We start from the raw sequence: 17,835 nt of genomic DNA, 5'->3' as shown, positions 1-17,835 counted from the left end.
CCCAGCCGGGCCGCCGGGCCGCCCACTTCCGGCGCGGAAGTCTGGCGTCACGGGCAGGCGCGCCTCTCTGGCGTCAGCGCGGCGTCTCCCCGGGCGGGAAAGTCGAAAAGGAGGGGCCGCGACGGCTTCCCGGCGGGTGAGTGGGGCGGCGGCCGTCGTCTCTCGAGGCCCCGAGGTACTGTGGCCTGGTGGGTGGGCTCCGGCCGAGCTCGGCCTTTCTCTCCGGGGCTCCGCGCCCCGCACCCGGCCTCCTCACCTGCCCTGTCGTGGGATAATCCCCCCGGGTACCTTCCTGCGTCGTTAAAATTACGGGAAGAGAAGGGCTTTTACTCCCAGCTTCTTCCTGAACGACCTGGTCGAGACAGTCGATCCCACCCACCAGTCTTTCAGGCTTCTGTGGAAAGGAGCCGTGCCGTGGGCTTGTGCACGTAAGTCCTGCGGCCCTGACTCACATTAATTTTAGTCTGTAAAATGGCTGATCATGGTTGTGAGTATTTAACGAGGCAGTGGGCGAAGAAAACACTTAGCGTGGTGCGCGGCACACGGTAAATGTTAACTACTGTTGGAAGCCATCATTACGATCAAGAGTAAGTACAGCTGGAGTCAGACTGCCTGAAACCCAGCTCTCCCACTGAATAAGGATACCTACCTCAAGAAGGCTTGTGAGTGATACGTGAAATATTAACTGTAAAGTACTCAAAAACCGTTCTTGTTATTAGTATTTACCTGCCTGCCAGCCATTCTCATTTAGGGAACATTCTCAGAAATGTTACGCTGGGCACTGGGGATACTGAGGTAGGAGACTAAACGGGGTTCCTGTTCTCTGGGAGCCTCACCTCTGGTGTGACGGGGTAGGGGGTCCTAGGTACAGTGTATGGAACCGGGGGCTGGAGTGGCAAACGCCCTTGGGGATAGGAGGGACGTTTTTCAAGGAAGATGACATTTGACTGTGTCTTTAAGGATGTGGAGTAGTTTCCAGGCAGATAAGAGCATTTCAGGTGAAATCAACCTTATGCAAAAGCCCTGAGACCAGGAATGTTCCGGTGTACCAGAGCGACTAGGTGGCCCTTATTGTGGTTCCCGCCATCCCCTACCTCTGCAGTTTCTAACTCTACAGGCTCCTTACTGGCTCAGTGTTGAGTTTTTCTCTGCTGGGACTACTCTTCTCCTACATCTTCTACAGGCTAACTTCTGTTTCAGCCTTCCAAGTCCTTGCTTTGAAATCATTTTCTCAAAGAGATTATCCCTGGGAAATTGTCCCTGCTTTCCTTCATCTCTCATCTCTCATCTGCTTTCCTTCCTACCCCCCAACTAGGCTAAATTTCCTTATAAGCCCTCATGGCACCCTGTGCTTCTCTCTTATAGGAGAGCACTTATATAACTGTGGTTAAATAACTACAGCAAGACTCTTTGCTACTCTACTGTAAACTCCCTGAGGGCAGGGATCATGTCTGGTTCACAGTTGTAACTCCAGCACCTAGTGCAGTCTCCAACATATAATACTGGATTAATGAGTTAAAGTAGAGGTAGGTTGGAGCTAGATGATGAAGGATCTGGAGTGTCAGAAAGAGAACTGGGTTTTATCCTTCAGCGAGAGTAAAATGGCCTGGCTAAAGAGGCAACTAGGTACACAAGTTCTGAAAGGAAGTATTGACCAGATACAGGAGTTGAAATTCTCTCAGCATGTGGAGTTAGATAAGATAGCGTTAGTGTAAAAACTAGAACCACTTTGGTGTTGAATAGAGTAGTTTTCTTTGAGTGATAGCTTTAATTTTTCAGGATTTATCTAGCTTCTAGGGGGTAACTTCTATTCTCTGATTTTGCTCTAGAAAGTGATTTAATTGCAGAAGGCTTCTGGTCAAAATGGTTTCCAAGAGAAGGTTGTCAAAGTCAGAGGATAAAGAGAGTCTGACAGAAGATGCCTCCAGTAAGTATCTAGTCGTTTGTTGTTTTATTTCTGGTAACACACAGATAGATAAAGTACCTTCTTTCAAGTGCTGGGAGTCATCAAGGCTTAATGGTAGAGCACACAGAATCTAGTATCAGGAGATTTGGGGTTGAGTTTCTGCTTCTCATTCTATGTATGACTTTGGGCATGCTCACAGTCTCAGAGCTTCAGTCTCCATGTCCATAAGAGGAATTAGTATTATAAAGCTTACCCACTTATATCATGTAGGTGCTGAGACAGAAGGTACAACATAGTCTCTATCCTTTAAAAAAAACAAACAAACATATGGTCTCCTTTTTTCCCTTAAAAATAATTAATAGTATGGGGTTGCCTGGCTGGCTCAGTCAATGGAGCATGTGACTCTTGATCTCAGGGTTGTGAGTTTGAACCCTACGTTGGGTGTAGAGATTTTTTAAAAATAAAATCTTAAAATTATAGTACAGATAAAGGTATGATAGTGAAAGGCATTATATCAAAGCAAGCACACCAAGGGTGAAGAAACAGTGTAGATGCTCCATATGAGAATGTAGTTGACAGAGGCACTAAGAGTTCTGATGAAAACAGATTGATAGTCTTTTTTCATTTATTATACTCATCTACTCTGTTAAGGGAGTTCTAATGTGTTATATCATTAAGGGAGAAAAGGAAATAATCCTACTTAATTTCAAGTACCTGTTTGTTTTTGTTTATTATGTTTTATTCTCTGGCATTGAAAGCCTTGGGATAAAACCAATCTGGGATGTGTGCTCAAAGGCATGATGCAGGAAAACCTGTCTGATTCTTTTTTTTCCTACGTCAAGATCATTGGTTCTCACATTTTGATGTGCATCAAGATTATTACCTGGAGAACTTCTTAAAAATTCAGATGCCCAGGCCCCATCCCCAAGATTTTCATTGAGTAACTATGGGAAGTGATCTAAGAATGTGCTTTTAATAAGCTTCTGAATGATTCAGTGCAGTGGTTTGCAGACAACAGCTTGAGACACCCTGACTGCTTTAGAATTTGGATGGAAAACATTTCCATGGTTATTTTTGTTAAAAGTGGCACATTTTGAATTCTCATATGAAAATGCAATAGGCAAAAGTAATTCCGTTTGTTGGTTGGTTTGTTTGTAAGCCACTATTGCTGACCATTGTTAGAGATTTTTACTACAACATCAGTTCCAATATAATTCTTAAAGAACCCATCAATTTTCCCTTTAAGGTTATTCTAGGGTTTACATTTTTGGTCTTTACTATTTTTCACATTCTTGAAAATTTTGTCTGTTTTCAGAAGCCAGGAAGCAACCGCTTTCCAAGAAGACAAAGAAATCTCATGTCCGCGTTGAAGTTGAAGAAAATGATAGTGTTTTTGTAAAGCTTCTTAAAACATCAGGAGTTATTCTTAAAACAGGAGAGAGTCAGAATCAACTAAGTAATATATTAATTTAAATCTTTTCTCTGGGTTTAGTGCACGGCTCAGAACTGAATTACGGATTTCTGAAATAGAGAGGCAGTGAAGATTAAAAATGGGAGCGCTGTCCATCTTGAGACAAGAATGACAATGATACTGCTTTTTAAAGAATATTTTTTATAGTCTTTGGTTCTGATTAATGCATGTTAAAGTAATTCTAATTTTTTTTATAAAAAATGTCATGACAGTATTTGTGTTTTCTTGTGGAAAAATAAATACTCAAGAGAATAATTAGACTTGTGTCAGTAACTTCAGAAGAAAATTTATAAAGCCATTTAAAGCTGCTTTTAGGGCATAGATTACTCCATTATTCTGTATGTTTTTTAGAACACTTAGTAGCTATCCTTTGTCAAAGCTAAATCTGTTTTACCATGGGTTTAGAAAAGTTGGCTCTGAAATTAGGTTGAAAATATCTTTATTGGTTTCATAAGATAGGAGACTTACATCTTTAGGTAAGTAAAACTATGGTAGATATTAAAGACTCTGGTGACCAACTGTTTTTTTCCTCTTAGCTGTGGATCAAATTGTTTTCCAAAAGAAGCTCTTTCAGACTCTGAGGAAACATCCTTCTTATCCCAAAGTATGTGTTTCTTCCTGGTACTTTTTTGCTTTTGCCAGCAGTACTCTGGAATTGGGAATATAAAGATGCTGGCATAAAATTGAATGGGCTAGAATGATTTTTAGCAAATATTAAAGTAAAAATCTTACCCTTTGTTTTTTCAATGTCGTTAAGATAATAGAAGAATTTGTTAGTGGCCTGGAGTCTTACATTGAGGACCAAGACAGTTTCAGGAACTGCCTTTTGTCTTGTGAACGCCTGCAGGATGAGGAAGCCAGGTGTGGAGTGGAAACATGGAGTCTTGAAGTCATGAAGCCTAAAGTTTAGTCTGTTATACTAATGATTGGGAGATGGTGGTGGGAGGAAAATGCTTTTTTTGAATTTCACTTTTTATAACTGTATTTTCCTCGGTTTTAACCTTATCTTTAAATTATTAATTTATAGTTATAAGACTAAGAATCAGAGTGTTTTCTAGAGTATGTCTCATCTCTGTTGATAGAATTTTAACTTTCTACTTCTCTTTGTTTAAGAATCATCTTTTCGAGGTGCCTGGGTGGCTCAGTCAGTTGAACATCCAGCTCCTGTTTTCCACTCGGGTCATGATTTCACAGTTGTGAGATCGAGCCCTGCCTCAAGACTCTGTTCAGCTCAGGATCTGTTTCAGATTCCCTCTCCCTCCCCTTCTGTCTCTCCCCCTGCTCATGCTCACTCTCTCTCTGAAATAAATAGGTAGATAAATAAATGAAATCTTAAAAAAAAAGAGCCTTCTTTTCATGTTCTATATTTCTGATATAACAGGATAGTTTCTCTAAATATTATATATTTAGGGGTACCTGGGTAGCTCAGTGATTGAGTGTCTGCCTTTGGCTCATGGTCCCGAGGTCCTAGAATTGAGTCCTGCATCAGGTTCCCCTAAGGAAGCCTGCTTCTCCCTTTGCCTATGTTTCTGCCTCTCTCTGTGTCTCTCATCAATAAATACAAATCTTTAAAAAATATGTATATTTAGCCAATTTTATGAAAAAAAGATAACATTAAAATGAAAAAATAGAAAACAAAAATTTTTTTTTTCAGCATGGGCACATCTTACTCTAAGAGCCTCATTAAATTGCTTCTGGGAATTGACATATTACAGGTGAGACTGTGCCACTTTTTCTGCAAATATTTGATGGATGTGATTTGTGGTATATGTCCAAGTCTAAATGCCTAGAACACAGAGTTGAGTAGAGTTAACAGGAGAGTTTGGGTTTGCAGTACTTAACCACAGCCGGAATCCTGACATACATCTGGTAGGGCAGTATCTGTGGCTTTGGACTGAGCTAATTATAGCCCAATACATTTTTTTGAAATTTCATTTATTCCCTCAGCCTCTGATTCCTGATTTGTAAGGCTTCCTTCCTTGTGCTCTGAGTACCTTATATATCTCTGCCATATTCACATCTATGTCATCTCCTGTTTGGGTTGTTATTTGCTGGTTAACTTTTTTTTAACTTTTATTTTGCCCTTTTTCTCCTTTCTTTTAATGTATTGAATAGACAATGATCTGACATGTTTTAAATGTTTCAAATTATAAAAACATACAATGGAAGGTCTTGTCTTACCCTGTTGTCTATTTTTTTCTCTTTTTCTCTCTCCCATTATTATTCTTCCCATATTCTTATTCCATCTTTTTCTTTGGAAATCTTCAATATGATTTAGTTAGCTTACATTTAAGAGCCCTCTTATTCTTCTGGAGAGAAATCTTCTCTTGCAAACTATTTGATAATCTTTTAAGTCTGCATTTCATGGGTTAACAGTTGTCATAATAATATTTTTGATTTGATTATTTTCATACTGCCTTCATAATCATTTTGTAATATTTTAGAAGACATCATTGACAAGTCTCAGCTTATGTTCAAAATATAGGCAGCATTCAAGTGGCCATTCTTAAAATAAGAGGATTTCAATTATAGCAGGGCTTTTCCTCCAAGAGCTCTTGTTGGAGCAAATTGTGATTAATTATGTATTTCTGTTGTGTATTTAAAGACCATCTCCTAACTCCTTATGTCTTTTTTTTTAGCCTGCCATTATCAAAACCTTATTTGAAAAGTTGCCAGAATTTCTTTTTGAAAAGTAAGTGGAATTATTCTGGAATGCTTACATTACCTTTGTGCAGTTAAATTTCTGTCTGAAAAGATTACTCTGAAGCATCACTGTTTTCTCTGAAAGTCATATTGATCATGACACCAGATTCATAAGTGACTACTAAAATTTTACTGGGGTGTCTTTTTTTTTTTTTGAAATTTCATCTATTTATATGACTGCATGTTCTTAGAAGGGTACACAATAAACTGGTAATAGTGGTTGTCTCCAAGGAGAGGAGTCAATTGCCTGGAATCAGATGTTCTATGAATACTGTTCTTTACCTTTTCAATTTTATAGTGTACGTGTACTATCTTTTTTTTTTTTAATTTGCTTTAAAACATAATGAAGTTGGAAAAAAATGAACAACCTAATAGAACAGTAGAGGTCATGAATAGACAATTCACAAATACAAGAGAGCATCTCATTCACGAACATGGCACCGAAGGCGAAGAAGGAAGCCCCTGCCGCTTCCAAAGCCAAAGCAAAGGCTTTGAAAGCTAAAAAAGCAATGTTGAAAGGCGTGCACAGTTACAAAATAAAAGATCTGCACGTCACCTAGTCACTTACGTTCGGACAACCCAAGACCCCGTCTCCGAAGGCAGCCCAGATATCCTCGAAAGAGCGTCCTCAGGAGAAACAAGCTTGATCCATCAGATTCCTACTGACTACTGAGTCAGCCATGAAGAAAAAAGAAGACAACAACACACTTGTGTTCATTTTGGACGTCAAGGCCAATAAGCACCAGATCAAACAGGCTGTGAAGAAGCTCTATGACATTGATGTGGCCAAGGTCAACGCCTTGATCAGGCCTGATGGAGAGAAGAAAGCATATGTTCGACTGGCTCCTCACTGGCTCCTGACTGTGATGCTTTGGATGTTGCCAACAAAACTGGGATCATCTAAACGGAGTCCAGCTGGCTATAAATCTAAAAATAAATTTTTTTCACACACACAATAAGAAATATAAGAGCATGAAACATTTTTTTCTCAATGTTCATCTTCATTAATAATCAAATATACAAATTTAAAACAATACATACTTTTTTTTCCATTCTCAAAGGATCTTCCTTATTGAGTGTAATGAACAGGCATGCTTATACATTGCTAATCAATTGGTTCAAGTTATTCTGAAGGGCAGTAAGTCATGTCTATCAAAACCTTAGAGTTTGTATACTCTTTAGTGTTCAACCATGTCTTTAATATATCCTAAGGTAATAACCAAATGAAAACAGTAATAAATACAATTACTAGTTAACAAAAAATAATAATGAAGATGTTTAACTCTAGGGGATTGGTTAAGTAAATGAGGTACATCCCTGCAATAGAATATTATGTGGACATTAAAAATTATACAGAGGACTTTTTAATACCTTGCATTAATTGGAAAAAAATCAAAGATTGGGTTACAAATTAGTATTTACAGTTTAGCCCAGTATTTTATTTAAAAAAAATACAAGGGCACCTGGGTGGCTCGGTCAGTTAAGCATCTGACACTTGATTTCGGCTTGGATCATGATCTCAGGGTTGTGAGATTGAGCACTGCATCGGGCTCCATGCTCAGTTTGGAGTCTGCTTGGGATTTTCTCTCTTCCTCTTCTTCCCATTCCCCCCTCCCTCCTGTGCATGTGTTCTCTCTCTCTCTCTAAAATAAATCTTTAAAATATATATATATACACATACCATACATAAAGATACATATGCATATTAATAATGGACCTCTCTGGATGACAGAATTCTAGGTCATTTTTACTTTCTCATTTTTAATATGTGTTTTTTTCTAGGTCTTATATATGGTAATAATACATTTAAAGATAGAGCTTTACAAATTTGTGCTTTTCCTGGATGGCTTGCATAGATGCTTTATGTCTTTTTCAGCAGTTAAATTTGACAGAGATAGAATGCTTTCAAGAAAAGAAATTGGAGGTGGTCTAAAACTTTAGACATAGGAGGTTGGGAGGAAGGCAGATGCTGTCATTTGGGGGAAATAATAACAGCCAGTATTTTTTTTTCTTAAGATTTATTTATTTGAGAGAGAGTGCACACCCATGTGTGTGTGCAAGCATGCACTTGAGTGGGAGGAGGGGCAGAGGGAGAGCATATTCAAGCAGACTCCCCTCTGAGCATGAAGCCACATGTAGGGCTTGACCTCAAGACCTATGAGATCATTGGGACACCTGGTGGCTCAGTGGTTGAGCGTCTCTCCTCGGCTCAGGGCGTGATGCTGGGATCTGGGATCCAGTCCTACATCAGGTTCCCTGTGGAGAGCCTGCTTCTCCTTCTGCCTATGTCTCTGCCTCTCTATCTCTGTGTCTCTCATGAATAAATAAATAAATCTTAAAAAAAAAAAGACCTATGAGATCATGACAGCTGAAATCAAGAGTTGGATGTTCACCTGACTGAGTCAGTCAGGTACCCCCAGCATTTCTTCATTTATACATGGTTTTCAGTATTTTCACGAACATAGTCTAATTTGACCTTTTATATTTCCAAAGTAGTATATGCTTGATTTTTTTCGGTACTTATCACATTGATGTAATTAGTTTTCTACCTTTTAAAAATATTCTCGTTCAGTTTGTTCAAGTTTATTGTCTTTTGTTTGCATTGTTATTAAGAAATACTCTGCAGATCTTAACCTTTCTAAACCCTCCCCAGATGCAGCCACTTTTAACAATTTAGTGTCTTCTTCCATCTTAACACATGTATCATGCTTTTCTTGTATCATCTGTGTGTCTAATGCAGCTTGTAATGTGTAAATGTTCAGTAAATGTTAATTGAATGTCTGAAAGGGTTTCTACACTTTTAATGCTTGCTGTTGTGTAAGTCAGAAAGGCTAAGTTTCTGTCTTCTTATCCTAACATTTCAGTGTGAACAGTGATGGACTTAATATACCTAGACTGATTATCAGTCAGCTGAAATGGCTTGACAGAATTGTGGATGGCAAGGTAGGCTTTGGAACTTGTTCTGTCTCTTGGATTTATTTTTTTAAATTTATTTTTAAGATTTTATTTATTTATTCATGAAAGACACAGAGAAAGAGAGGCAGAAACACAGGCAGAGGGAGAAACAGGCTCCATGCAGGGAGCCTGATGGGGGACTTGATCCCAGGTCTCCAGGACCACACCCTGGGCTGAAGATGGCGCCAAACCTCTGGGCCCCTGGGGCTGCCCTGTGTCTTGGATTTAGAATCTGTTTTCTATATAAACTTAACCAAACTTCTGGAATTTATAGGGTTTTTTTTTTCTTAACTGAAAATTCACATTTTTCTATTTATTAGCTTTTTTTTGTTTCATAATTTGATAATCATGGATATTTCACCTTTTAAATTTCTCAAAAAAATAAGTTTTTCTAATTATGACTAGATATCTATTAAATAAATATTTGGAAAGAAATTAAGTAGCTTTCCAAAGTACAGAGATGACTATGTTTTATTTCTCAAGAGCATTGAGATTCCAGACCAAACTACCATGCTGCAAATGCTTAATTTGATTACATATGAGAAAAGTTTTAGGAATTATGTGATTTGTTATTAAGCATTTTGGTAAAATTGAATCAATTTTGAGCTGTGTGAGGTGTATTTCTCTTCAGAGTTCTTTAAATTATTTTTTTAATTTTTGTCAGGCATTCCAAGCCTTAATCTTTATTAGGAAGAACATGAGTTTTGGAATCTCCTGTGGACTGGAGTTTTGTATTATTTATTTATTGTATTGTACTTCCTGTGTATCCTTGGACAACGCATATCCTCATATTTTAAAGATGGGAATTGTCTGGTTGCTGAGCTGTCAGTGGAGCATGTGACTCTTGATCTCAGGGTTGTGAGTTTAAGCCCCATGTTGAGTGTGGAGTCTACTTAAAAAAAAAAAAAAAAGGAACTGTCACACAGACTCCATAGAGTCGTGAAGATTAAATGAAGTATATAACAGACTCATTAGATAATATACCATTCACTGTACTTGTTTTCTGTTTACCATCCCATGTGTGACAATTTCTGGTTCATTTACATCTGAATTTAGGCTTTGAGTCTGAATGCATATTGTACATAAAATAATTCCAGGTCTATGTTTTGTGAGGAGGATGTTTTTCTCTGGGTAATGTGCAACAATTCTAATGGTCTCCTCCACTATAGGATCTCACCACCAAGATCATGCAGCTGATCAGTATTGCTCCACTGTACCTGCAGCATGACTTTGTCACCAGCCTACCAGAGATTCTAGGGGATTCCCAGCATGCTGATGTAGGGAAGGAACTCAGGTGGGTAAGTTCCCACTCTGGAGGCCTTAACACTGCAGAATGAAAATGGTAGTGGTAATGTATTCCTATTTATATAAAAGAGGATAGTATCTATCTTCCATGACTAGGTATGGGATTTGACTTATTTTTGTAATAATGAGCATATTTTTGAGTAGACCCATCTACTTTTTTTTACACAGTATACTAGACATGAATATGAAGTCTGGGTTAGGATTAGGCATATAAATTTGGTCTTTGGACACCTAAATGTAATCCAATTGTTTCGTTAGCATTTCTTCCACCCAGGGAGTCCTCGGTTGTGACTGCATATATAAATCATTTGTAGAGCTTATCAGTCCTCTACATTCTTTGGTCCCTAAATGATTCATTCCGATGTACCCATCAGACCCATTGCTAAAAACATTGCTTACTATCATTAATGTGAAAAATAGTAATTGGTAAGACAGTAATTAAAGAAAAGAGAGCGGTATCCCTCCTTAATGGGATTTTTGTTTTAATGCAATTTCTTATCTTCAAAATAGTTTTAAAAATTCAGTTTGTAGTACTTCCTTTTCTTTAGTTGTCTGCAAAGATACCCCTAAAAATGTCCGATGATTTCTTGCTTTTGTGGTTTTGGGCAGGATGCTCCCTCTGGGTATAGCACTGTACTTGCAGTACTGTACCATCTACTTTGCCTGCTTAATTCCAGCTTGTACTTTTGCATAGCCTTTTCTTCGAAACCATCACTTTTCTCTACTCTGTGCTCCTGTAATGCCCTTCATGTACATCTGTCATACTTCTCATAGTTCATTGTAATTGTTGTAGGTTTTCTTTTTCCTTTTCTCAGGAAAGATATGTGCCCAACTCAGTATTGGTTACCTCTGGGTAGTGGAGATGGTGAGGAAGGGCTTCTTCTTTCTACTCTGTTGTTTGATTTTTCTATAATGAACATGTATTTTTTTTTTTTAAAGATTTTATTTATTTATTTGAGAGAGTCAGCAGCTGAGGGAGGGGTAAAGGGAAAGGGAGAAGCTGACTTCCTGCTGAGCGGGGAGCCTGCCACTGGGCTCCATCCCAGGACCCTGGGATCATGACCAGACCCCAAATCAGATGGCACCCAGATGCCAAGTGAGCCACCCAGGCGCCCTGAGCATGTATTTTTTTTTTTTTATCAAAACAATTTTGAATGAAATATACTATAAAAAAATTCAGTGGGAACTGAGTATGTCCTTTCTTCCTGTACTCTGAGTGATTTTCCAAGTAATTATCTGCCCAGCTCTGTTAAAAGTTGCACAGCTTTTCTCTTTTTCCATCATTCACAGTGAGCTTTTAATGGAGAATACTCTACTCACTGTCCCTATCCTGGATGTCCTTTCCAGCCTCCGACTTGACCCGAAGCTCCTGACTCAGGTAGGAAGGATTCTCCTCTCCAGAAACAGAGCTAGCTTTCTTACCTCCCAGATCCAATGTCAGCCATTGCTTTGAAGCAGTTGCATATAAAAGTTTAATTTTGAAACAATATTGAATGTCATTTCATCTCTTTTTCCCTTTTTGATGAACTTCATATGCCATAGTATGATGGATTTGCTGCTCTGTTTCAAGCCAGTAAGTTTTAGTGGATATCTCTATCTTGCATAATATTTACACACTGCTCTTCATAGGAATAACAATTTTACGTGTCTTCCTCCAGCCAGTGGAAAATTCAGGCTCTAAATTGTAAGATGATAACACTTTTACATTTATCACCTGTCTGTTTTTGAAGAAACTGTGGCATTAACCGTTGAAAACTTGTAGTTTGGAATAAAATAAAAATAAAACAAATTGTTTTTCTTCCTAAATTACAAGTGAGAAAAATGAGAGAAGTAAGTTTTCTAATTTACCTAACGGGGTTGAGGTATTAACATAAAAATATTTAAGGTTTTTGTGCTTTTTATGTTTAGGTCCGCCAATTGGTGATGAGTAAGCTGTTATCTGTCAAATTGGATGATTTACCTGTGATAATCAAGTTCATTCTTCATTCTGTAACAGCCACAGATGCACTTGAGGTACCGTTTTATTTCTCAACAACACTAGTAGGGTGCTCTAGATCCTTAGGAATGCAGAATGTAGCAGTGGTGCCCTTGTGAAAATCAGTAATGGAAAAGAGACTTACCTAGATGAAGATACATTATTTAAATTCATGGTTTCTAATTTCTCTTCTCTGTCCCCAAACTAGTTGATAATGTTGATTAATCCAAATAGTATTCAGGGGATAGAATGGAACTAGCCAGATTTATTGTTATATAAGCTACTATACGTTATATTTGCTATTTCAGTGTAAAACTTAAAGGAATTCTGGAATTTTGAAGGGCTTGACGTACTATCCTTGCATTAGCTATTTTCATCAACTCTCCTTTTTAAAATGCCTTGTCTAGGGGCACTTGGCTAGCTCAGTCAGTAGAGCATGTGACTCCTGATCTCAGAGTTGTGAGTTTGAGCCCCATGTTGGGTGTAGAGATTATTTAAAAATAAAATCTTAAAAAAAAAAAATGCCTTGTCTAACATTTAGTGATTCTTCTTAATCTTTCAGGAGATTGTTATGATTCTATTGAAAGAATGGACTTTGCATATGCACTATGAATGAGCAGAACACATAGCTTAATATTTATTTTCCACAGGTAATTTCTGAACTTCGGGAGAAGTTGGATCTGCAGCATTGTATTTTGCCATCACGGTTGCAGGCTTCCCAAAGCAAGTTGAAAAATAAAGGACGACAAAGGTATAATAATGTCATCAACAGTTTCCACCCTTTTTCTCACATAGGCAAGGAAAGTTTTCTGACATTTATCCTGAAGCCGGACAGTAGATCTTAATATTTGCCACTATAAATAATGGTAATAATATTGTTTGCATGTACTACTGTACATTTTCAAATCATATGCATGTGGTACATGTAATGTGTGTGTATGTATATACATGGGCAGGTTGGATGTAGTCTCCTGGCTATTCAGATCAATCCGAGGTAGATAATAGTATAGGTTTATTAGGCAGTTTACACATGAAGTTGTGCCTTGGGACAGACACTTGACTAGTAAACGGGAATCCAGATTTTATAGGTTTCTCTTTGGTAGGTGGAAGAATGATTTTTTTTCTCCCTCTGCTACTTGTAGTTCTTCAGGAAATCAAGAAAACAGCGGTCAGGACTGTGTTATTCTTCTTTTCGATGTAATAAAGTCAGCTGTTAGATATGAGAAAATCATTTCAGAAGCCTGGATTAAGGTGAGTGAGGTCTTTTTGACTTTGAACATTAAGGAAGAAGTAAGCGGCAACTGGTGACAGGATATGTAAGTAAAGGTGGGTGGATACAAAAGTATTAAAAGTCAGTCAGGGATCCCTGGGTGGCGCAGTGGTTTGGCGCCTGCCTTTGGCCTAGGGCGCGATCCTGGAGACCCGGGATTGAATCCCACGTCGGGCTCCCGGTGCATGGAGCCTGCTTCTCCCTCTGCCTATGTCTCTGCCTCTCTCTCTCTCTCTCTCTCTCTCTCTCTGTGACTACCATAAATAAAAAAATAAAAAAAAAAAAAATTAAAAGTCAGTCAAGTAGAAATGATAGATGATGGTTGCCACATGGGCAGATCGGTTCTCAAGAGAACGGCATGCTGAATAAGGTGAAACGTGTTCTACTTAGTTGTTGTAATATTTTTGTGACCCTTGTTTTTTTAGGCAATTGAAAGCACTGCCTCAGTGTCTGAACACAAGGTAATGTAAATGTAGTATACATTTTAAGTAATGCAGACTTAAAATTAATTATATCGGCTAGCTTTCCTTCTTTTCTCTTACTTTCTCTAGTCATCCCTTCTGTGCCTTCTGTAGCTGCTCTAATAAACGTTAGCTGTCTGGGGAAGATGATCTGAGGGGATGACTTGCCAGATGGTCTTTCCTACTCATTTTGGCAATAAAATAAACCCAAGCTATCGGTAAGGGGAAATATTAACATTCCAAACAAGCACAGCGAGTTGCAGTCCCAAGAAGTAAAGTTCCCATAGATGAAGACAGGAGTCACTTGGGGAATGAGTCAGGTCCCTGTATCTGTCTGATTACTCTTCCTTCCACCAAATGGAATTGTCAAGATAATGGCATTCCATGTTTTACTTTCCTTTGCCCATGTCAACTTGACTAGAGTGAACCAAATATTCCATCCATTCACTGTCAAGGCAGTGGTACCAAATCTGTCTTAATTATGGAAATTTTTTCTTCTGTGAAGAAACCAGATGACTGAGTTTCTTATGTACTAATTGGTTACCATTAAGGACTTTTCTTATTTGGAATCTGTTTTGTTTTCGGGTTTTGTTAGATTATCCAAATTGTTGGGTGACTATTTTAAAAGCATTTATGGTATTGAATAAAGCAATGAAAACCTCGATTTTTTGTAGAGGATGGATCAGAATAACCTAACAATTTTTTAAATTTTTGTATGACCTTTGGTCACCTATATACCTATTTTACCTGTTTTTACATATTTTAATTATAAATATAATTGTGTATTCTGATTTTTTTCTTTTGACATTTTGTCATAAACATTTTGTATGCTTCTGCATTGTTTTTATGTTCTTTTTCTTTTCTTTTTTTTTTTTAGTCTCCATGCCCAGTGTGGAGCTCAGTGCAGAGATTGAACTCACATCCCTGAGATCATGACCTGTGCCAAAATCAGAAGTCAGACACTTAATAGACTGAGTTACCCAGGCACCCCATTATGTATTTTATAACTGGAAATTTGTACCTTTTGATTCCCTGCACCTTTTTAAAAAAAATATTTTATTTTTAAGTAATCTCTACACACAATGTTGGGCTCGAAGTTATAACCAAGAATAAGAATTGCATGCTCTGCCAGTTGAGCCAGCCAGGTGCCCCTCCCGTTTGCCCCCTTCCCCCTGCCTCTAGCAACCACCAATCTGTTCTATCAATGAATTCAGTTTTGTGTATATTTTATTTTGTTATTTATTTATTTATTTACTTTTTAGATTGCACATGTAAGTGAGATTATAAGGTAATTGTCCTTCTGTCTGACTTATTTCACTTACCAGAATGTCCTCAAGATCTGTCCATATTGTTGCAAATGGCAAGATTTGATTCTTTTATGGCTGAATAATATTCCAATGTGTGTGTTTGTGTATCTGTGTACTTACTACTTTTTCTTTTCACTTAGGTTGCCTCCATGTCTTGGCTATTAATAAATAATGTGCAGGGATCATAGGAGTGCAATGTTTTTGTTGAATTAGTATTTTTATTTTATTTTTTTTTGAATTAGTATTTTTTTAAATAAATATCCAGATGTGGATATTTCTATTTTTAATTTTTTGAGGAACCTCCGTACTGTTTTCAATAGTGGCTGCACCAATTCCCTTTCTCTACATCCTGACCAGCACTTGTCTCTTGTCTCTTGTCTTTTTTTCTTTTTTCTTTTTTTTTTAAGAGTTTATTTATTCATGAGAGACAGAGAGAGAGGCAGAGACAGGCAGAGGAAGAAGCAGGTTCCTCACAGGGAGTCTGATTCAGGACTCGATCCCCAGGCCCCAGGATCACGCCCTGAGCCAAACGAAGGCAGATGCTCAACCATTGAGCCACCTAGGTATCCCATGTCTCTTGTCTTTTTAATGATTGCCATTCTGACAAGTGTGAGATGAGATCTCATTGTGGTTGTGATTTGTATTTCCTTGATAATTAGCATCTTTTCATGTATCAGTTGTCTGTTAGTATGTTTTTAAGAAAATTTCTGTTTAGATCCTCGGCCCAGGGACACCTGGTGGCTCAGTCAGTTAAGCAGCTGTCTCTTGATTTTGGCTCAGGTCATGATCTCAAGGTCTTGAGATTGAGCCCCACATCAGGGTCTGCCCTGGGCATAGAGTCTGCTTATGATTCTCTCTCCTCCCCCCACCCAACTCATCATGCTTGCTCTTTTAAAATAAGAAAATTTTAAAAAGTACTTGATCCATGTTTTAATTTGATTGTTTAGTGTTTGCTCTTGAATTGTATTAGTTCTGAATAATTTTTTTTTGTCCTGGTTGACTTTTTTAACCTTTTTTTTTTTTTAAACATAGTTGATACAAGCTAATTGGGGAGAAAAAAAATTCCACAAGGAGTCTAAAAACGTTAAAGTTTCCCTTTGCTCTCTGTTCCATTCTTCATGGATGATTGTTCTAGATTTTTTCCTATTCGTATATAAGCTGTATGTGTGTATTAATGCAGGCATGCTTACTCTTATACTTACACATATTTATGTTTGTATATTTTTACAAAAATAAAATCTTACTATTATTATTGTCTTGCAGGTTGCTTTTTTTTAACTTCACGATGTCATGAATGTCAAAAAATATAATCTAGTTGGGGCACCTGAGTGGCTCAGATGGTAATGCATCTGCCTTCGGCTCAGGTCATGATTTCAGGGTCCTGGGATTGAGCCGTACATCAGGCTCCCTGCTTAGTGGGGAGTCTGCTTCTCCCTCTCCCTCTGCCTGCCACTCCCCCAGCTCACGCATGCGTGCACTCTCTCTCTCTCTGTCAAATGAATAAAATCTTTTAAAAATATGTATATATTAATACATGTATATATAGTCTAGCTTATTCTTTTTAGAGGCTGTATAATCTGAAAATGACTATCAATTTTTTTCATATTGAACACATTTACAGTCTCTCCAACTTTTCAGAAAGTAGTTTTCCTAATAATGAATAGGAATATATACTGAGGTTGGCCAGTGTTTTTTCTTTAATAAATGTGAGGATATTCAAAGTTATTTCTGTAATAACATCACTTCAACTTATATTCCAATGTTTTCATAAGAGATACCAGTGGTTAATAGGTGTAGCACTTTATTTTTCTGGTAAACATTTGTGGGTTTTCTGAAAAAGAAAAAAAAATGTAGATACTGCCATGGGAGTATGTTGAGCAAATGAGGATCACTCTTACTGTGTTTTCATGGGAAAAAGTTGTGAGCTGCTATTTCATGGAAATAAATGTACTGATTTATTAAACTATTTCTCTTTTGTCATATTTATTAACAATAGACTTTTGACTTGGCAATGCTTCTCATCATCTATAGCACAAACACTCAGACAAAGAAGTACATTGAGAGAGTGCTAAGAAATAAGATTCGATCAGGCTGCTTTCAAGAAGAGCTTCTACAGAGTACATTCTATATTCATTACTTGGTAAGTATCAGAGAGTCAGACAACATTAGTCTGAAAGTTATAGAGAAGTCATTTTTTATTTGGAAAGATTTTATTTACTTATTTACTTATTTATTTATTTATTCATTCATTCATTCATTCATTCATTCATTCATTCATTCATGAGAGTGACAGAGAGAGGTAGGCTCCATGCAGGGAGCCTGATGTGGGACTCGATCCTGGGACTCCAGGATCATGCCCTGGGTGGAAGGCAGGCTCTAAACCGCTGAGCCACCCAGGGATCCCCAGATTTTATTTATTTATTCACGAGAGTCAGAGAGAGAGAGGCAGAGACATAGGCAGAAAGAGAAGCAGGCTCCCTGC

At 37.8% G+C, this 17,835-nt stretch overlaps 1 protein-coding gene across 11 annotated transcripts in view; it reads left to right on the top strand.

Annotated features, from left to right (window-relative positions):
• Positions 1-9: 9 nt before the first annotated feature.
• Positions 10-17,835, top strand: part of FANCD2 (FA complementation group D2) — a 57,012-nt gene continuing 39,186 nt past the window's right edge. For 2 of the 11 annotated variants that reach the window (XR_007404425.1, XM_049098577.1), the window contains exons 1-15: positions 77-428; positions 1,830-1,927; positions 3,222-3,362; positions 3,914-3,981; positions 4,135-4,238; positions 5,032-5,092; positions 6,017-6,069; positions 8,945-9,023; positions 10,205-10,329; positions 11,631-11,718; positions 12,249-12,353; positions 12,966-13,066; positions 13,458-13,566; positions 14,011-14,046; positions 17,350-17,493. Coding sequence is in view for 10 of the 11 variants with exons in the window: in XM_049098577.1 (XP_048954534.1) it covers positions 1,864-1,927; positions 3,222-3,362; positions 3,914-3,981; positions 4,135-4,238; positions 5,032-5,092; positions 6,017-6,069; positions 8,945-9,023; positions 10,205-10,329; positions 11,631-11,718; positions 12,249-12,353; positions 12,966-13,066; positions 13,458-13,566; positions 14,011-14,046; positions 17,350-17,493 (1,278 nt within the window). In the remaining variant the exon portion in view is untranslated. The other 9 variants (XM_049098576.1, XM_025450024.3, XM_025450017.3 and 6 more) reach the window with 8 other exon arrangements.

This window comes from Canis lupus, chromosome 20 (assembly GCF_003254725.2).
Source record: "Canis lupus dingo isolate Sandy chromosome 20, ASM325472v2, whole genome shotgun sequence".
Lineage (NCBI taxonomy): Eukaryota > Metazoa > Chordata > Mammalia > Carnivora > Canidae > Canis > Canis lupus.
The sequence above is the reverse complement of the archived record's forward strand: the minus strand, read 5'-3'. Positions and strand labels throughout refer to the sequence as shown.